Below are 18,685 nucleotides of genomic sequence, written 5' to 3' on the forward strand. Positions count from 1 at the left end.
GCTCCTGACTTTAGCAACGCAGGGAAGAACGTATTCTGTTTAGGTCGAGAGTCAGTGCAATGTCAGAGGAAGGGAGCTGAGGTTTCTTTCCTTCTGCCATCCACCCACCTGAGTGACACAGCTGCTCGGCCGGGCTGCAGCCTAGAGATTGGAAGACACTAAACACTTAAAAGGGGTCTCCAGATAGGAGGCGGACACAGAGAGGGTCTGCAGAGGAAGGCTGGAGAAGCTGGGTGGGATACAGCTGCACAAGATGGCACAGATAAGCTGTGGGGAGAGACGCACTGCCCAGGCAGTAAGCTGAATCTGAGCCAGCAGTGTGCCCTTGTTGTCAGGAAGACTACCGGCATCCTGGGCTGCACTGGTAGGAGCGTTGCCAACAGATGGAGGGCAGTGATTCTTCCCCTCTGTTCTGCACTGGGGAGGCCACATCTGGAGTGCTGTGTCCAGTTGTGGGCCCCCCACTACAGAAAGGATGTGGACACATTGGAGAGAGTCCAGTGGAGAGCAACAAAAATGGTTCGGGGGCTGCGGAACATAACTTGTGAGGAGAGGCTGAGGGAACTTGGTTTGTGATTAGTCTGGAGAAGAGAAGACTGAGGGGGATTGAATAGCAGCCTTCAACTGCCTGATGGGGCACTCAAAAGAGGATGGAGCCAGACTGTTCTCAGTGGGGGCAGAGGATGGAACAAGGAGCAATGGGCTCCCATTGCAGCAAGGGATGTTTCAGTTCGATATTAGGAAGAATTCTCTCACGAGGAGGGTGGTGAAGCACTGGAACAGGTTACCCAGAGAGGTGATGGACTCTCCATCCTTGGAGGTTTTCAAAACCTAGGTAGACAGAGTCTTGCCTGGGATGATGTAGTTGGGGCTGGTCCTGCTTTGAGCTGCCTACAAACTCATCAGGGGAGATCAACAGCAAATAGGCAGAGCCCTTTTCTCCCCAGCACCACCTGGGGTGACAAGGAACAATGGTAATAAGTTGATGGAGAATAGGTTTAGGTTGGAGATCAGAAGGCAATATTTGACATTTGGGGTGGTCAAAATCTGGAACCAATTTCCCAGGGAAGTGGTCCTCGCCCCTATCATGGGCAAATTCAAGAGGAGGTTGGATGATCACTGTCTGGGGTCTTGTGAACCCAGCATTCATTCCTGCCTGTGGCAGGGGGTCAGGCTAGATGATCTGTTCAGGTCCCTCCTGACCCTAGCTACATGAAACTATGAAACAGGGGTTGGACTAGATGTGACCTCTTGAGGTCCCTTCAACCCTCATTTTCTGTGATTCTATACTTCAGGAGGAGCTGACCCAGGGGTGCAGGCCTGCCAAGGGGATCCTGGGGAAGCACAGGGACCTGGTGCCCGACCTGAGATCAGGGGAAGCCCACCACACATGAGAACATGTGACAGCTGCGTGCCCCCACTCAGACCGGAGCCCTGATTCCCATAGAGGCAGCAGTGTGCTCCCTTCCCCACAGCTGCTGGGGCCCCAGTGGCTGCGCCAGCCTGTTTCGCCTGCCTGGCCACCCTCCGGCGCTACCTGCAGATGCTCAGCAATGCAAGGCTTCGGCATGGATAAAACTCCACTTGTTGGTTTATTTGAGGTGCTACGTCACCTCCTAGGCACTGAGCTACAGGGCACCCGATGTGCTACATGAGACACAGACTGGGTCTACAACGACACAGCGCTCGCTATGAGCATATAGCCCCTCTCCTCCTCTCTCCTCACTGTGCGGCACACGATACAGCTGCAAAAGGACGGCACAGACACCCAAACTGGACAACAGGCAGCTTAGGCCAGCAAGGGCAGGATGCCAGCTTGCCTCTGCCGAGGACTGTCCCTCCCCGCTCCACTGAGGGGGTGGATGGAGCCGATTCTCCCCCATTCCCAGGCAAGACAGAGCCAGCGCCCACCACCGAGCTACTCTAGACTTGAAGAAGCTGAAATTAGTTTTCTAAACAGTGAAAGAAAACGTCACTGCTCTGGTGCCCGCCACAGCAACTACAGCTTTTGCTCCCCGCCGCCGTCTTCAGGCACTTGGTCCTCAGGCCTGCTGCTGGATCCTTGGTGCTGAGAGCTGTTGTCAGGCCCCCTCCCGCAGGCACAGTGCCTCCACAGCGCTGCTGGGCCCCTGCGCCACCCCACCGATCACAAAGAGCAGGTTTTGTGCCTGGAAGCTGGAGCAGGAGCAGCGGCCCGTGGGCATGGGTGGCAGCGGCTCCCACTTCTTCCTGCTCAAGCTAAATCCTTCCACCGAGTCGAGAGGGCACGGCTGGTTCCCTGCAGGAGAACACATACACCGCTGAGCTCCTGCTCACAACGGGGGAGAGGTCCCCTCCCTCCCACCTCCCTTGGGACACAGCATGGCTGCACTGCCCGTGGCAACCCCCGCCGCTGCAGCCCAGCTCAGCCCAGCACCTGCACCTGGTTCGGCGGGCTCCTCCGCCCAGCAGTGGGTTGCCTGCCATTTCAGGCCGGGCCCAGATGTAAATGCCAAGTCCCACACTCTCCCAGCCCTCTGCCTCTGCTCAGGAGGTCGCTGCCCACACCAAATCGGGCGGCCACACTCTTGCCTACCCTGGCGGGATCTCAGGGTGGCTGCCGTGAAAAGCAGCAGCCTGGATGGCAGCGGGAGCCCAGCAGTGAGCCCAGCCTGCACTGCCGAGCCCAGTCACAGGTGCTCGGCCGTGGGCCGGAGGAGACTTGCACACGGATGCCATGCAGCGTGCTGCTGGGACCCACGATGCCTGCGAAGGCCCATTCCTGGGGGAGTGCTGAATGCTCCAGCTGCATACAGGCACCTCCCTCCCTGCCTCCTGCCCGTGCATAATTAAAGCCATTTGTTCTGAAGCCAGAGTAATGCTAATAACTGGAGACAAAAGCCCCCTAACGAACCCTGATGGTAACTCGTGCTGGCAGCTGGTCCCTCCTGCATTGCAGGAGACCTCCCCCACGGCTCTCTTCACTCATGGGCAACCCTAAGCAGACTCCCTGTGGCTCTCAGCCAGGGCCTGGGCCTCATAGCCCCTCCTGCCTGCCCAGGGGTGGGGGAAGGCTGCCAGGGCTCTGGCAGGGCTCCATGTCTCTGCCCAGTGTGAGCAATGCACAGGCATCTGGCTGGGAATCACCCTGGTCCCTGCAGGGCTCAGGCCCACCAGACCCTCCCTCCTCTCCCCCAAGCCTGCCCACAGCTGCTCACTGGCAGCCACAGCCAGGGAGGCACTGCTTCCCTCTGCCCACCCAGGAGCTGGCCAGAGCCCAGGTGTCTCCCACCCAGGAAATTCACTGGGCTGCATTCACTGTCCTACTGGTCCCTGCTACTCCAGCTAGGGGCGCATGCTAGCTGGGCCCTGGGGACAGCTCCTCTCTTGCCTGCACGGTTGGTCATGCCACTGACTGACAGCGCTAACCTTTATCTGGCAGAGGTGGAGGAGCGGGCAGCCCTGCACAGCTGAGATCCTGAGCCCAGGACAACGCGCAGGGCAGGGGCCTGACCCCAAATCTAGGACGTGGCCCCTGTCCAGATCCAACGAGGGGCTAACTTTGCCTGCCCTGTCCCTGCAGCCCCCACGGCCTGCGGCCTCAGGCTCCTGTCGGCACAGCAATGCAGAGGGCCGTGCCCCGTAGCTTCTCAACAGCCCTTGGCGAGTCCAGGCTCTGCCATTTGGCCTGCTGCGCTCTCCCAGCACAGGTTCATTAGCACTGCTGCTTGGCCCAGATCCGTGTGACAAGAGAGAGAGGGGAGACAGAGGAGATGTGGCGGCTGGCACCAAAGGCTGCCTGGCAGCAACTGCCCGGCACTCTCTGAGACACACAGGCGCGAAGGGGAGCCAGCAGCCAAGTGTGGCCCCAGCTGGTAGCCACCCGCCCCTGCCACAGAGGTAACTGACTTCCCACGACGGAGTAGGGAACTGACCCGAATGGAATCAATTTTCCCGTTTGCCAGGTGCTTCCCCCGTGAGCAGGCACGGCTGCGCTGTGCTGACACGGGACGATGGGCCTGGGCTGCAGGGCTCTGCAGCTGGGCTCCCAGGGCTCCTCAGCAGTGTCCCCTTCATGTGCCCCGGCTGGGAGCCCAGGAGGCCCAGCTGTGCCTGTCCTCGGGGCACTGTCCTGCGGTCCCGCCACCCCCACCCTTCTTGGCTCCACAGAGGTTTCACTGCCAGGTCCCAGCCCGACCCCAGCCTGAGAGCCCCAGCACTCACCGAGGCCGCCCACCGCCACTACTCGCCCACCAAGGCAGCCTGCCACGAAGTCAGCCCTCTTGTCCCGCATGCGGATGGTGCGGCTCGGCTTCACCCAGGCACCTGCCAGGGAAGAGGCAGCGTGAGGCCCTGCGCTGCTGCGGGATGCCCTCTTCCTTCCCACACCCTGGGGCAAGGGCAGCCCAGCTAAGCATGCTGAGGAGAGCACAGGCCTCCTCTACTCCTGCCCCCAGCCCAGGCTGAGCCCAACACCCACGCGCTCATAGCCCCAAGGCCATGCATGACCCCATCCCCAGCTCACCCTGCTCGGGGTCGAACATCTCCACGGTGTTGACAAAGTGGGGCCGGGAGTAGAAGTTGTGGGGGCCAGGCTGCTGCAAGCCCCCGAGACTGAAGAAGCAGCCCTCAGCCATGGCGCAGCTGGAGAAGGCACGGCGGCTGGGCACACTGGGGAAGCGCGTCCAGCTCCTCACCTCCAGGTCAAAGGCCTCGAAGGCTGTGACGGGCAGCTTGCCCTGCCGGCCCCCTGCCAAGAGAGGAGTGGCTGAGACGGTCTGTGGGCTCTGCCAGGATCCCACACGTGCAGCCCGTGGGGCTGGGGAGCAGAAGGGGGACCCAGGGCAGGGGCCACACAGGTGTCAAAAGCCAGGCCGTGTGGCTGTGCTCTGGCAAAGGGCCAGCATGGGGCTCAAAGCATTGGCTGGTGCCACTCACCCAAGATGAAGATCTTGCTGCCCTGCAGAAAGGCGGAGGCCCCGTAGCAGGGGGTGGGCATGGAGGGCAGGGGCTGCCAGAGGTCCTTGGCCGGCTCGTAGACCCGTGCCAGTGCCTGCGGGGAGGTGTCGGCACCCATGCCCCCGAGCGCGTAGACCGTACCGTCTGCAAGAGGAGGGACCGTCAGGCGTGCAGCCCGGGGCAGGGTGCTGGGGAGCTGGCGGAGCTGAGCAGGCGCCCTCCCCATCTATGTGCAGCTGGGAGCCAGGCGTCCCTGGGCAACAAGCGCCAGGCCGGCTGCTCCCCTCCAGACCAGGGCAGGTGGCTCCCTGTGCCTGGCCTGCCCAGGGCCCGTTCCACCCCAGGGCCCGCTGGCCCCCACGTGGCCCCCACCCCGCGCACACATTGAAAATAGAACAGAACGCAAGGCCATCGCATCTAATTATACTCACTCGGCGCCATCTCCCTGGAGATGCCATGGCAACCCAGCCATGCTACTGAGTGCTGCTCCCACCCGCCCGCCGCTGGCTGCCACCGGGGCGTCCAGCGCCCAGCTCCCAGCTCCAGCCGAGCGGCCCCGGGCCCAGCTCTGACCCGGGGCTGCGTTCAGGGAAGGCCCCGAGGTACTGTACAGTTCTGGCTGTCCTGGAGCCAGGCAGGATCAGGCCATTGCCCCATGGCAACCTGCCTACGGCTGCACAGGGAGGCAATGCAACCCGAGCACTGACCCTAACCACTGGGTCATGCTGCCCCCTGGCACGGCAGCCAGGGCCAGTGGGGCGGGGCTGGGGACCCGGGTGCCTTTGCTCCAGGGAGGGGCAGCAGGTTGCGCCCAGCACCTGCAAGCTGTGGACAGGGACCCCATGCCAGGCCCGCTGAGCCCCAGGCCCGCTGTGCAGCACCCCTAGCACCACTGGGCCAGGGTCAGGCCCCCCAGCAGCACCCCCACCCCATGGGCTCAGGCTCCTGGGCCAGGGAGCAGGCTCCAGGTGCTGACCCCAGGAGCAAGTCCCCACCAGGCTCCCCAGCTTCTCCCACACCGGGCTCTGCCCCTCTAGGCTGAGCACCCGCAGGTCTTGGCTGCGTAACCCGGGGGAAGCGCTCAGTCGTGCTGTCACCCATGAGAGGCACCCTGTGCCCAGCCTGCCAGGGACTGCCCCGCTCTGCCCTGCTCCCCTCGCACCTCTCCTGATGGCGGCGATGCCCATGGACGGCTGGGCCAGCGAGGTCTTCTGCTCCCACTTGCCCTCGTCGGCGTTGTAGGCTTCGACGGAGGCCAGGGGGCTCTGCCGCGAGTCCATGCCACCCACGACCAGGACCTGCTTGCCCAGAGCCACGGCGGTGGCACCGGCCCGTGGCGTGGGCAGCGGGGGCAGCGCCACCCACTTCTGGGCCCGCACGTCCAGCAGCTCGGCCGTGTCCAGGGGCAGCCCCGCCGTGCCGCAGCCGCCCAGCACCAGGAGCTGCCCGTCCTGGTAGAGCGGGCTGCAGTACACGCGCCCCGTGGGCATGGGCGGCAAGACCTCCCACGCGAAGGCCCGCGCGCTGGCCATGCCGCTCAGGACGGGGCCATGGCCGCGCCCTCACGCCCGGCCCCGGGGCTCCGGGGCTGCGCTCGGGTCGGGCGGCGGGCACAGCCGCTCAGCGCCCGGGGCTGCCGGCTCCATCGGCGGCTGGGAGCGGGCGCGGGTGCCGGAGGGGAGAGGCAGGGGCCGCCGTCCAGCCGGGCAGCGCCGGGGCGCGGGGCTCCGCTCCGCTCCGCTCCGCCTGTCCCGCGGACGAGGCTGCAGCCGCGCCGGGCTCGCCTGCCGGGCGCTGCCGCCGGACCCGCCGCGGCCGCAAACTTTCCCAGAGTGCGTGCCCGCCCGCCCGCCCGAGCCGGCTGCGGCGCTCCCCTCCGCCCGGCCGGGCTCGGCGCTGCTCGGTTCTGGCTCCGGCAGCGCGGGCGCGGGGAAAACCCACCCACCGCCGCTTAACTCTTCCGCCCCCGGCGCGGCGCTGGTCCCGGTGCCGCTCGCGGGGCTCGGCTCCACCCTGCCCGGCCCCGGCCCCGGCCCCGGCCCCGGCCCGCGGCCGTCCCGGCGCGCTCGCTGCAGCCCGCGCTTGTGGCTCCCGCCCCGACCGCGACGCGCCGCCCCTGCTCTGCGCCCCGGGCCGCGGGAGCGGGCGGGCGGAGGGCCCCAGCCGGGGGCAGGGCGCCTCCCTGCAGAGCTGGCCCGGCCCCAACGGGCGGTCCCACAGCCCGGCCGCGGGCCAGGAGCTGCGGGGCCGACAGCCACCTCCATCCCGCTGGGCTCTGGCCCAGCCCCGGCACCCTCCTGCGGGAAAGCCAGCTCCTGCGCCCTAGGGCCTGACCCGCTCCGATAGCAGAGGGAGCCCCAGGGACAGTGCCTGCTGCGCCGTCCCGCGCTGCCTGCTGTCACAGCCCATGCTGCCCCGCCAACAGCCCCCAGCGCTTCAGCCAGAGCCCTCATTAACAGCAGGGACCTGCCCCCCAGCTCCCTCGGGTGCCGCAGGGCAACACGACTGCAGCCACCTCCCTCAGCTGCCAGGCCCTTTTGCTGCCACAGGGCTCCCAGGTGGCCCGTGCTCCCCAGGGACCGTTAACAAGCCAGCTCCATTGCCCCTGCAGAGGAAGCAGCATTCTTCCCCCCCCCTCCCCGCCTTCCTCCTCAGCCCAGCACCAGCCCCAGCCCCAGCATCCACTGGACAAGGCTGTCCCTGCTGCTGTGGCCCCCAGGCTGGGCTCCATGCCAGTCTGCAGCCCTGATGATTGCCTCCAAGGCAGCTTCTGCCTAAGGGACCCATTATGCTGGGAAGCACCCTGCCTACAGGTGCCCAGGGGGCAGCAGAAGAGCCTAGATGAGGCTCCTGGCTCCAGGCCAGTGCCCTGCTGCCCTCTCCCAGCCCCAACCTCAACTGTAAGGAGCAGGATCCCTACCCCCACCAGGCGCTAGGATCCAACTCATGGCAGACACGCACAAGATAAAAACACATTTAAGAATGCACAGGAGGGGCACAGACCGCAGCACAGGCAGGGAGCAAGGGCAGCCATGCGCAGCGTGGTCACACCAGGCAATGGGATTCACAGCAAGACAGCCATGCCAGGGCTGTGGCAGAGCCACACTAACTCTACAGATATGGCCGCTGCAGCCGGAGTCCCGCGCCCCTCCATGCCAGGCGCTGTGCACACGTAACAGGAGGGTCCCTGTAGAAGCGCTCACAATCCCAGTGCGAGATCAGTGGCGGGCACCAGGCATGGCCCAGGGGCACCCTGCAGCAGGGCCCGCCCCAGCAGCCCTTCTGGAGGCCGAATGGCAATGGAGAAACACCCCTCTTGCTGCCAGGGCTCAGGGAATGCATCCATGTCCTGCGGATGCCAGCCAGGTGAGCTCCTGGAGTACGGGCACCTCCGTGGAGGCCCGTGCCTCGCCCTGGCTGGGGAGAAGGGAGAACCCAGTTGGAGGCAGCAGCAGTCAGGGCTCATTGCCCTCACTGGCCATTCTGCAGCTGGTTCCCAGCACTGGCCAGGTAGTGCTCGTAGTTCTCCTCGCATTGTCTCACGCAGCGGAGGAAGTAGTCCTCATCCGCGATGGCCTCCAGGAGGTTGGTCTGCACCAGGCACACACCATACAGCTCTGAGGTGGGTGCCAGCCTGGGGCAGCTGCCCCCTGGCTCTGAAAACACCTTTGGGGAGGAGAGCAGGCATTAGAGCCGGGGGAGGGACAGCAGGAGCACAGCCCCCCCACGCATGCTGGCACAAAGCCTGGCAGTAAGTCCTGCCCTGCCGCCAGCTGCATTGCCCACTCGGCCTTGTGCACCAGCAAGGGGCCAAGGAGGCTCAACTGGGAAGATCTCCCAGCCCTTGATCCTTCCCTCAAGGGCCGAGCCTTCCCCAGGGGAGGGGACATGCCTTCAAGCAGTCCCAGGAATGCCTGCAAGAGCAGCTCGCCATCACTGGGGTCTGGGCTGCTCACTCAGGTTCCTCTTCCCCGCACAGTGGTTCCTGGGGCTTTGTAGCTAGAGCATTGCTGGTGGGGGCCAGCTGCTTCTGCAGCGATAAGGACCCCTCCATGACCCAGCTGCTAATGAGTCTGAGCAAGATACATGGAAACTGCTGAAGGCCCAAAGCTGTCCTCCTAGCATTGGTCATGGCAGCCCAAGCAGGGGACCTGGGCTGGCGGGCAGGCAGACAACGGGTTCCTGGCTCAGCAAAAGGGACTCAGCCCAAAACCCAGAGGATGGGGGGCAAGGACCCTTGGGGCTACTGCCGCTGGGCATGCTCCGAGACCCCTTCCCTGGTGGCTGCAGCAAACATCAGAGAGAAGCCGGCAGCGGGCAGCGCCTCATGCTGCAGCCTCGCCTGGAGAGCTGCTACATTATTGATGTGCAAGCACCAGTCGCCCCCTCCCAGGGGCGTCGTGCCAACAGTGCTGTGCGGCACCAACCGGACGCCAGCTCTTCAGAGACGGTTGACCTCCCTCGGCCTGCCACTCTCCCAGCACCTACTCAGGGGGTGCAAGCCAGGGAGCTGGGACACCTGGCAGGAGGGGGGGCAGCTCCCTCCATACACCCTGGGCTGCATTGCACTCTCTGCTCCTGAGAGGGCATTAGCGCAAGAGCTGGCGGGCTGGAGCAGCTGCACAAATGAGTCACACAGAAGCCGGTGCAGGGATGCACACCTGTTGTGCCAACAAGTGATCTCATCCTCTGCGAGATGCAGTGCTGCTCCCACCCGCAGCCAGGCCCACATGCTGGGCGGGCAGCAGGCCCAGTACCTGGGGGCAGACAATGGTGTCCGAATCATCCAGCCGGATGTTGTCATCAATGCAGATGTGGTGAACGTCAGGGTCGTGGGGGTCAATCCACAGGGGCTTCCCACCCTGGCAGGAGAAGTGGTTTCTGGCCCACCTGCAACGCAGGGCAGTGGGAGCAGTGCTGGCACGGGGCCGCTGCTCAGGGAGCAGCCGGTGGGCAACGTGGCTGGCCAGGCCGGGGCCCATCACGTGCAGCACTCTCAGGCTCTGCTCAGCCCTTAAAGCCCAGGACACTTGTGTCTGCAAAGCGCCTCCTGCAGTGGCAGGGGGTGGGCTGGGAGGACAGGAGCCCGGTGCCTGCACCAGGGCTGCAATCAGGGCAACCAGTTCACGGGAAAGAGCAGAGCGGAGAGAAGCAGGGGCAGGAAGGGCCGGCTCCAGGGGCAGAGGGCAGGAGCGAGGCTGCCTGGCGCAGGTGGGGGAGGCGGGGCAACGTCTGAGCTACACCCCAGCCCCACTGGTTCCTCACCAGTCGAAGTGGTCCTGGAAGCCACTGAGCCCTTCTGTGGCGCTGAAGAAGCTGTACAGTGCCCGCGCGTTGTCCTGAGTCGAGAGCCGGGTGTGGCCCTGGCACAGCACCACCTCCTGCTCGCTGCAGCGGATCTGCCCCACGCTGCTGTCCACAGGGAGCTGCAAGACCACCGCGGGGACCGGAGTGACCGTGCCCAAAGGCACTGCGGCCGCCCAGCGCCCCCAGACTGGTGCTGCCTTCCCTAGCCCAGCCCACGGGCACTCACTGGCAGGCCCCGCAGGGCCGGGAAGCCGGGGTGCTGCCCCTGCAGCGCGCAGCGCAGGGCGCGGAGCACACGGGGCAGGTCAGTGCCGAAGGTGCGGAAGACGACGGCGAAGCGGCGGCCGTCACGGTGCAACTCATCCAGCAGGCGCAGGAAGGCGGGCAGCACCAGGTGGTAGCGCTGCCCGCCCTCGCCACACACCGACAGCCCCTCGTGGGGTGGCCCCGGCCACGCCAGCAGCCGCAGGTGCCGCCGCAGCGCGCCCCGGAACCGGCTGCCCCGCGGCGAGTCGGCGAAGCGCGGGTCGCGCCCGTGCGCCGAGCTGTAGCTCACGGCACCGGGGCAGGGCGGCCGCAGCGACGGCGCCTCGCTCAGCCACTGCCACGCGCCTGCCGTGCGGGGAGGGGGGGGGTTTGCACCAGCCCGGGCCTGGGGCTCCCCCCGCACCCCCCACCGCTCCGCTCCCCCCTCCCCTCCAGCCCAACCCACCGCTCCCCTCCCGCCCGACCCCTCCCCCCTGCACCCCCCACCGCTCCGCTCCCCCCTCCCCTCCCCTCCAGCCCAACCCACCGCTCCACCCCCGCCCGACCCCTCCCCCCGCTGACCGTCGGGCGCGCGGCGGCCCCAGGCGGCGGCGCTGAGGAAGGCGTTGAGGGCGGCGCGCGGGCCCTGCCCGGTCACAGCGTCCGCCACCACCACCGTGTTGTTCACGTCCACATGCAGCACCAGCTTCCGCCGCCGCCGCTGCCCCGGCCCCGGCCCCGGCCCCGGGCTGCCCGCGCCCGCCTCGCCCATGGCCCGCGTGGGGGGGTCCCGGGCTGTGGGGGGGGGGGGCCGTGGCGACGGCCGTTACTACGCGACAGCGACTCCGCGCCACTTCCGGCGCCGGCACAATCGAGCGCACGAGCGGCCAGAGCGCCACTTCCGGCACGTGGCCCCTCCCCTCGCGCGGCCGGGGGGGGGGGGGTCACGGGGTCACGAGGCCCCAGGGAGCGGCGGCGGGGAGGGGCGTGAATCGGAAGCGGAAGTGTCGCTTACTTCCGGCGCCCCGCGGCGGCCATGTTGGAGCGGCGGAGACAGCGCAGCGGCGGGGCCTGGTCCGCGTCCGGGCTCCGCGGCGGCCGGTAGGTCCGGTAGGGCCAGGCGGCCCCGCCCCGCCCCGGCAGCGCCCGGATCGGGACCCGCCGCCGTGGATCAGCGGGGCCGGGCTCGGCGCGGGGCTGCGGCTGCGCGGCCTCCCCCGGCCCGTGTCAGCCCGGGGCCGGGGCCGCGTCCCGCGGCTCCTGCTGGAGAAGGCGCCGGGCCGTGCAGGGCTGTCGCTGGCGGGGCCGCCCGGGGACTCGCCCTCGCGCTCTGGCCGGTTTCCCGTGGGATCCCCGGCCTCCCGGCGCGGGCGGGGGACGCTGCTCGCCCGTGTCCGTGTCCCCGACCAGCAGCTCGAGGGGCCGCGGGCCCTGCCTGTGCCAGCCGTGGCTCCAGCGCGGCGATGCCGGCCGGGCGTCATGCCCCCGGTGCCCCGCTCCCTCCCGCTGCGGCGTAGCCTCGCTCCCGGGCACGGCCCCACCCCCCGTCCCCCCCGCTCTGCTCGGGTCCTCGCGGGGCCTGCCGCAGCACCCGTCCTTGGCCGTGCTCCCTCCCAGCGCGCTCGCTCGCTCGCTCGCAGGGGGTTCTTCGTGTGGTCCAGGTCCAGTGCTGAGCTTGGATGAGGAGCTCTCGGGGCAGGGACTGGCCTGCGGCCCTGGGCTTGCCCCGTGGCCTGCTCTGCTCTGCTCTGCTCCGGGCGCTGGGGCCGGGGCTGCGCCAGCTCTGGAGGGGGCTGAGCAGGGCGTGGAGCTGATCTCTGGGTGTGTTTGTTTTCCCGTCCTCACCCTGGAGCCCGCGCTCCCCCTCTCCTTGCACCTGCCCGAGGCCTTTGAACTTGGGGAGGGGAGCGTTTGCCAAATACTAAGCTTTTCTGCGGGGTCTGGAGGTGCCTCCCAGCTAATAGTTTTACAGCCTGTTTTTACTGCTCTTGCCCAGCTCGTGCTGCTGCTCCCAGTTGCAAAATCTCCTGCTCGCTGGGGGCGGAGTGACTACTTACCTTGTGGCAGCCTTGGAGTGCGGTCGTGTCCCTGAGGGCCCAGGGAAACGCCAGAGGCGAGGATTGTTGTGGGTAGCGGCTGCCTGTAGAGCTGGGCGAGGGGCATAGCTGAGCTCTCAGGGACTGCTGTACCCTTCTTCCGGTTCTGCCTCCTGGCTCCCATCTGTAGTTGGCTGTTAATGCCTCGCCTGTGCAGGTAGTTGCGGGTCTAAAGGCGATGTGGCGTCATTCCTCTGGTCCACCCACCCCGGCTTCCAGGCACACGGGTGTCAGGCTTCCTCGCTCCCTGGCTGCCGCGGGTCATGCTTCAGGGGAAACCCATCTTCTGCTGCTTTGGCAGGCGAGCTTCCTTGGCTTGGCAGTGGTGTGCCCTGACAGCGAGTTGCAGATGCCTCCACAGATGGGAGCTGCCAGCAGGCATGGGGAACCCTGCAGAGGTAGCCCTCCGTTCGACGGTGCGTGCTTTGAACAGGAAGCTCTGGAGATAGAGCAGGATCAGAGCCATGGGGTGATTCTGGGGCTGGAGGCAGAACATGACCTACAGCAGCGGCCGTGGAGGGTTGAAGGGATGTGGTTGTGACCATGCACACAGAAGGGATCTCTGGTGACTGAGTGCCTCGGCGGGCAGCCGGAGGCAAACATGGAGTTGGTGCTGGTCAGCAAGGTGCAGATATGCCCCTGGAGCAGCTCTAGTTCTGGGGTGCATTTGCCACTTGGGAAGTGGGCCTCCTATAGTTGTTGAGGCCATTGCAGGAGGTGCTCGGGGCACATCTGGCTCGCGTGACCCAGGCAGTCAGGAGGGTCCCCAGTGGCAGTCCTGCAGCACTGTGGGGCATCATGCCTGTGGTGTCAGCTAACTCTCTTCTCTCTTTCCCTTTGAGGTGTCCAGCGTTGGCTTTCAAGTGATTCAAACCCCCTGGAAGCTCCTGCTTGCCTAATGCCATGAATATTGCAGTGAACAATGTGGAAGAAAAAGCTGTGCATTCCTGGTCACGAATCTCGTCTGCAGGACAGAAAGCCCTGGAGGAAGCCCTCCGCGTCTTCAACCCCATGTCCAAGGACCTCTCTGACACAGAGACCCAGCTGGTGGCCTTTCTCCAGGGCCTCAGGGAGGAGGGCTACCAGCCCACAATCCTGAGAAGCAAGGATGTGTACGGCTACAGCTCGTGCACAGCGGACACACCTGGGCAGACCGAAGAGAGCATACAGCATAGCTCTGGCGCGGCCATGGCACCCAACTCTGCCGATGCTCCTGCCAGACCCACAGCAACCGCGACCAGGATGGCAGCTCCACTGGCCGGGATCTCGGTGAGCTCTTCCACAGTCTCCCCCAAGCCAGTCTCCAAAGGCAGTTCTACAAATCTCCTCTTGAACTCATTGAAACAGACCAGGTCGGGCACCTCGAAAGCCCCAGCCATGGCCTTTCCTGCTAACATGTACCCCGACGTGTACCCAGCCGTGAGGCTGTCTGTGGTGCTGGAAGCCCTGGTTCCCCTGAAAACTGCAGCCCCCTGCTTGGAATCGAAATACAAGCCAGGTCAACTAGGTCTCTCCCCCTCAGACCACAGGCTCCACAAGGCCTCAAGTGCGTCGGCCAGAACCGCTAAGGTAATGTCAGGCCCGCTGGATCCCAAAGGCTGCAAACACTTCGCTAAGAAAGTACCCGACTCCTCCAGCCTTGCTGCAGGGCTCCTGAAGGGACCGAAGGGTGGCGTGCTGCAGGAAAGCAATGCCTGCAAGGCATCTGGGGTCCTGAACGGGCGCATCACGGGCAGCTCCTCGCAGAGCATTAGCGGCGGGCCACCGGCCAAGGCCTCCAAAGTCAAAGCCAGGGAGGTCCCTGGAGGGCGAACAGAGTGGAGGGAGAGCAGCGGGCCCACAGAGACCACCGGGCAGAAGAGGAAGAGGGCTCTGGAGCCCAGAGACACGCCACAGAAGGCGACGGCCAACGCCATGCCGGCACCGCACAAGGCCGACCGGGCACCGAGCACCTGGAACCTGCTCAAGTTCCGGGTCATCAAGGTGGACGGTTCCTCCTCGGATGACGAAGTACGGAGGAGAGCCCAGCAGATCCTGAGGGTCAACCTGTCCCCCGTGATCCGCATCCAGCCCCTCTCCCACGCCCACAGTGTTCCCTGAGGGGCCTTATTTTGCCACCTCTTTTAAGCGAGCGAGCGTGAGCTGAGGCCAGAACATGGAGATGTTTGAGTGCAGCTGCAGTCCTCTGGCGCCTGGGGACGATAGCGGAGCAACTGCCTGCAGCCGTGAGCCGCATGCCCTGTGCCCTTCGCGGTGGCTGCCCGGCAGCGTTGTGCAGCGCTGGACTGCGGCTGCACAGACCGTTTTTAGAGACGGAGAAGGATGCCTTCCGCCCCTGTACTGCCCTGGCCAGAGCCCTGGTCTCCTGCGGGAACTTCCCAATGGAGCAGCGGCACGTGCCCTGCACAGTGGGAGGACGTGGGAATGTCTCACACCGTCAATGCACTGTGACGTTTCACTCCCTTTCCAAGTTGTACATTTCCTGGGTTTATTTTAATCAAATTTTCTAAGGTTATTATCTATATCTGTACACGTGCAGACTGCCCAGGATGGTCAGGGACACTGGTCCTGCCTGCCCCCTCTGGAGCTTGGTTCCGGAGGTGTTTACTCTCTCTCCTCTCCCCTCCGTCCATCATTCCTTTGAAGGTGCCACATTTCTCCCCTCCTTACAGTGTTGTCATCAGCTGGCTCCGGGCTCCTGCCGAAGCAAGTGGAGTTGTTGCCCCTCCGGCCCCAGGAAGCACAACGCAGCATGGGGGCATCCCAGCTGGGTGTCGAATGTCGGTCTCCTTGTGCTTTGCCTGTGACCACCATTGTGTGCCAGGGGAGCAGGGCTGACTGCTGCCCTGGGGCCCACACAGCTTTTCTCATATGTCCTCCCTTTGTTGTCAGCAGCAGTGCTGAGCTCTAGCAGCAGCATTGCCTCGTGTCAGCGCTTCCACCCTGGGACCTGGGTATGCCCCTGTGGCACTGTGCTGGCAGTCAGCTGAGGCCTGGAACTGTCCGCTGGTAGTCACCTGACATTCCCTGGCCAGACTTGAACCACTTGGCTGTCACGGAGGGTGCTGGAGCAGCTTCTCATGGGGACAAAAACCACTCCCCCACCCCGGGTGCTTGGGATTGTACTCGGTGGGCCCAGCATTCCACTGGTGCCTGTGGCATGTTCATGTGCAAGCCCAGAGGAGCAGCAGAAGGGTCTGGGGGGGATGGTTGATTGCACCTGGTTTTTGAACATATGGACAGTCCTAAGGTTTGAGGCTGTGGTGCGGGGAGGAGGGGCTCAGTCACTACTTAAGTTTCTCACTGTGGGTTAAAGATTCAGCAGCTTACCTAGTGCCTAGCAGGGACTGGCTGCAGGGTGTCCGCCTGTCTGCCCTGGGCCTCTGTGCCCCACCCCTCCTGGGCGGTCTGGGAACGCGTGTGCAACCATACCGGTGCCAGTGCTCCAGGTTGGGTGAGGGCAGGTTCTACCTCCTGCTGCCGAGGGGTGGGCTGCGCCGCAGGGGATGCATAGTGCTGTTCGCAACATGCCAGAAGGTGGAAAGGACTGTTGTCCTGTGGGATGGGGCAGCCCGTGGACCTCATGCCTGGTTGATCTGGCCCAGGTACCAAATGCAGGGGGTTGTCACCCTGGGGCAGGCAGGGCCTGGCCTTGCTGTCCAGCGGGCATAGTAGCCGGGGACTTGGGCCCCACAGGACCTGTCCCTTTCCTGTCAGCACCAGGGCCAGTAGTCAGCGGCTCAGCCTTGGCTGCAGCTCAGTGCTCCATTGTCTGTACCAGCCGTCCCGGCCACAATGCAGCCATTCCCGTGCTGTGCAGCACAGCTAGCTGATGCAGGGCGAGGGGGCGGCTTGCTTCATGTCACTGAGCAGGCCAGGGGCTGGGCGGGGAGTGGACCCCAGGGCCCAGCACAGCAGGCCCCACAGCACTTGTCCGTGCAGCCCTCCCTGGAGCAGCTGGCAGCTCACACTGGGGCTGGGCCATCCTTCCCTGTCTCCGACTTTTGATTGTGCTCTTACTTTGCCAAATGCCCCAGCCCTGAGTATTTGAGGAATTTTGGGGGGGTCCCAGGCGACTGTAGAAGTCACCACTTGGCCCCTTGTTGCAGGCCCCTTCTGTGTTAATTTTCCCAGTGTTCCCCTTTCGTGGGCCCTTTGAACACTACTGCCCTGCCTGGACCCTCCGTCCTTGTTGTCCCCACCCTCAGCTCTTTCCTGGACCCCTGCAACCACCCCCCACCCCCCAGATACATCAGTCTCAGCTGTTCTCGGCAGGCCCGGGGTTCCTGCCAGGCGGCAGCACTCGCACATGCTGCAGTGCTCATGTTGGTGCGCTGTACTCGGGGTGCCCAGGTACGAACCCCTGGGCAGGTGTCGACGCGGAGCTGGTTGGGCTCCAGCAGCCTGGTGTAGGTAGGTGCAGCTCCCTCTGGTAGGGAGCAGCTGCCGGAGCATGTTTGGGGCGCTGCATTTCGGATCCCTGTGCTGTGGGGCTGCCTTCGCCCTCACCTGGCTGATCCTGCAGCAGTGCTCAGCCCCTCCCTGTGCTGATACTGGCAGGGGCAGGGGCAGGCAATGCTGGTGAGAGCCGTGGACCAGGTGCTCCTGGCTGACTCGGAGCCCAGCACCCCTGGGGGCTGTGCCTTCCCTCTGGTCCTGCAGGGTTTCGCTGGGGTCCCTTGGCCCTGGGCTCGGGCAGGCCCAACCCACTGTTCTCTAGTGTTTTCTCAGTCGTGGCCTGCGCAGTAAGCGCCGCCCCCAGCTGTGGGGCAGGGGCCGAGACGGGGGGGCTGGAGAGAAACAGGAGCCAGGCTGAAGGAGACCAGAGATGTGGCGATGGGCTGGGCTTGCTTCTGCCTGGTTCCTGCAGCAAGCCCTTCTCTGGCCTCTCACAGGACACAGCACTCCTAGCACTTGCCAGACCCTGCTGGGATCCTGTCCCCTAGTGGGTCTTGCCCGTGCCCTCGATGCTGCCGGGGAGAGCAGTGGTCCCAGCCTTCTCTGTGTGAGCAGGGAGGGGATCTGAGTGTCAGGCCTGTCCTTGTCCTAGCCCCTGAGAGCCTGGGGCAGGGGCAGCTCCACACACCTGCGCCTGGGGCATGACCGCTTGGACCCGGCCCCACTGGCTGTGTTGTCTGCCTTAATTGGCCCTTCTGTTCCTGTCGCTCTGGGCGGCTGCCTGTGCCCATGCCACCTGCCTGGGGGTGCTGGCACCCGCCTGGCCAGAGCAGCGGTGTCAAGGGGCAGATGCTGCGGAGCTGCCCTCAGCCCTGACCGCAGGCCCAGGAGGACCCAGAGCACTTTGAAGCCTCTCGTCTGGCTGGGCTTCGTTGGCCTCTGGTCTCTAGGAGCCAGTGGTTCCTGTAGCACAACCAGCACATTCCTGCCCTGGTCTGTGGGGCTCTGGTCGCACAGCACGGCAGCTGTGTCCTCTCCTCCTGTGGCAGCCACACCACAGCCCAGCCTTGGGGCTGCCACCCACCCTGCCGTGGAGCTTCCTGCGGCTCCGCAGCCCGAAACCACTCTGCCACGCGCAGGCTGCCCGTGCCCTGGTCCACCGCAGGCCTGGCTCCCGTGCTGCGTGCCCACACCAGGGGTGTCAGGCTGCGGCCAGGCAGCCCCCGGCTCCTACTAATGCCCAGCTGCGGTGCTGGGACAAACTGTCTTTTCTTCAATGACGTGACCGTTTGTTATGAGCCCCCGGCCTGGCCCATCCCCTCCAGTAAAATGGTGCTTCACAACCCAGCTACCACATCTGCGTTGTCTTTGCGCTGGCAGAGGGAGCTCAGGCCTCTGCCTCGCCTGGGCGGGGGCGGGTTTGGGAGCAGCTCCGGCTGCTGGGGCTGGGCCTGGAGCTGCTGCTGCCACCGTGGGCTGCTGTGGCAGGGGTTGTGGGCAGTGCCTCTGCGCCATCTCCTCTTGGGTGCTGGTGTCTCCCTGTGGGGCAGTGCCTGGCCTCCACCTCTGCTTGGGCCCTGGGCTGTGGGAGCGGGGTCCCCTACCCACCCCATGGACCCGTCTCTTCCCCTCCTGCCTGTCCTGGACCGTGGCAGCAAGCAAAGCCCAGCGCAGCGCTCAGGCAGCACTGCAGCAGCCCC

The 18,685-nt window shown here is 65.3% G+C and overlaps 3 protein-coding genes across 7 annotated transcripts; 1 reads left to right on the forward strand and 2 right to left on the reverse strand.

The window, feature by feature from the left end:
* Positions 1-1,573: 1,573 nt before the first annotated feature.
* KLHDC8B (kelch domain containing 8B) lies at positions 1,574-7,062 on the reverse strand. Its single transcript, XM_006260323.3, has 5 exons — positions 6,101-7,062; positions 4,918-5,082; positions 4,505-4,729; positions 4,204-4,305; positions 1,574-2,278 (listed from the first exon to the last, which is right to left on the reverse strand). The coding sequence occupies exons 1-5, from the start codon at positions 6,468-6,470 to the stop codon at positions 2,082-2,084; spliced, it is 1,059 nt and encodes a 352-aa protein (XP_006260385.1). The 5' UTR covers positions 6,471-7,062; the 3' UTR covers positions 1,574-2,081.
* An 836-nt stretch (positions 7,063-7,898) lies between these two features.
* Positions 7,899-11,393, reverse strand: LOC132244556 (uncharacterized). Of its 3 annotated transcripts, none has more exons than XM_059716114.1 (5): positions 11,074-11,384; positions 10,472-10,857; positions 10,204-10,364; positions 9,696-9,800; positions 7,899-8,604 (listed from the first exon to the last, which is right to left on the reverse strand). In XM_059716114.1, exons 1-5 carry the CDS (start codon positions 11,261-11,263, stop codon positions 8,478-8,480), a joined length of 969 nt encoding a protein of 322 aa, XP_059572097.1. In that variant the 5' UTR covers positions 11,264-11,384; the 3' UTR covers positions 7,899-8,477. The 3 variants fall into 3 exon arrangements, with proteins under 3 accessions (XP_059572097.1, XP_059572096.1, XP_059572098.1); XM_059716113.1 differs by having other exon boundaries at positions 9,696-9,828; positions 11,074-11,383; XM_059716115.1 differs by lacking the exon at positions 9,696-9,800 and having other exon boundaries at positions 11,074-11,393.
* An 80-nt stretch (positions 11,394-11,473) lies between these two features.
* Positions 11,474-18,332, forward strand: CCDC71 (coiled-coil domain containing 71). 3 transcript variants are annotated; one of them, XM_059716112.1, is made up of 2 exons: positions 11,474-11,592; positions 13,438-18,332. In XM_059716112.1, the coding sequence occupies exon 2, from the start codon at positions 13,491-13,493 to the stop codon at positions 14,685-14,687; it is 1,197 nt and encodes a 398-aa protein (XP_059572095.1). In that variant the 5' UTR covers positions 11,474-11,592; positions 13,438-13,490; the 3' UTR covers positions 14,688-18,332. The 3 variants fall into 3 exon arrangements, with proteins under 3 accessions (XP_059572095.1, XP_059572094.1, XP_006260364.1); XM_059716111.1 differs by having other exon boundaries at positions 11,475-11,592; positions 13,430-18,332; XM_006260302.4 differs by lacking the exon at positions 11,474-11,592 and adding an exon at positions 12,887-12,985 and having other exon boundaries at positions 13,430-18,332.
* Positions 18,333-18,685: the final 353 nt, after the last annotated feature.

This window comes from Alligator mississippiensis, chromosome 12 (genome assembly GCF_030867095.1).
Source record: "Alligator mississippiensis isolate rAllMis1 chromosome 12, rAllMis1, whole genome shotgun sequence".
Lineage (NCBI taxonomy): Eukaryota > Metazoa > Chordata > Crocodylia > Alligatoridae > Alligator > Alligator mississippiensis.

What these genes read in the sequence shown, in the direction of transcription:
- KLHDC8B (XM_006260323.3), bottom strand. Translation starts at nt 6,470, where the DNA reads ATGGCCAGCGCGCGGGCCTTCGCGTGGGAGGTCTTGCCGCCCATGCCC. An exon ending in CATCGCCGCCATCAGGAGAG is followed by an intron (nt 5,083 to 6,100) that starts GTGCGAGGGGAG and finishes CTCCTCTTGCAG; the next exon opens with ACGGTACGGTCTACGCGCTC. An exon ending in AGTGGCGGTGGGCGGCCTCG is followed by an intron (nt 2,279 to 4,203) that starts GTGAGTGCTGGG and finishes GTTCTCCTGCAG; the next exon opens with GGAACCAGCCGTGCCCTCTC.
- LOC132244556 (XM_059716113.1), bottom strand. Translation starts at nt 11,263, where the DNA reads ATGGGCGAGGCGGGCGCGGGCAGCCCGGGGCCGGGGCCGGGGCCGGGG. An exon ending in CGGCCCTGCGGGGCCTGCCA is followed by an intron (nt 10,365 to 10,471) that starts GTGAGTGCCCGT and finishes GTGGTCTTGCAG; the next exon opens with CTCCCTGTGGACAGCAGCGT. An exon ending in TTCCAGGACCACTTCGACTG is followed by an intron (nt 9,829 to 10,203) that starts GTGAGGAACCAG and finishes CCTGCGTTGCAG; the next exon opens with GTGGGCCAGAAACCACTTCT.
- CCDC71 (XM_059716112.1), top strand. Translation starts at nt 13,491, where the DNA reads ATGAATATTGCAGTGAACAATGTGGAAGAAAAAGCTGTGCATTCCTGG.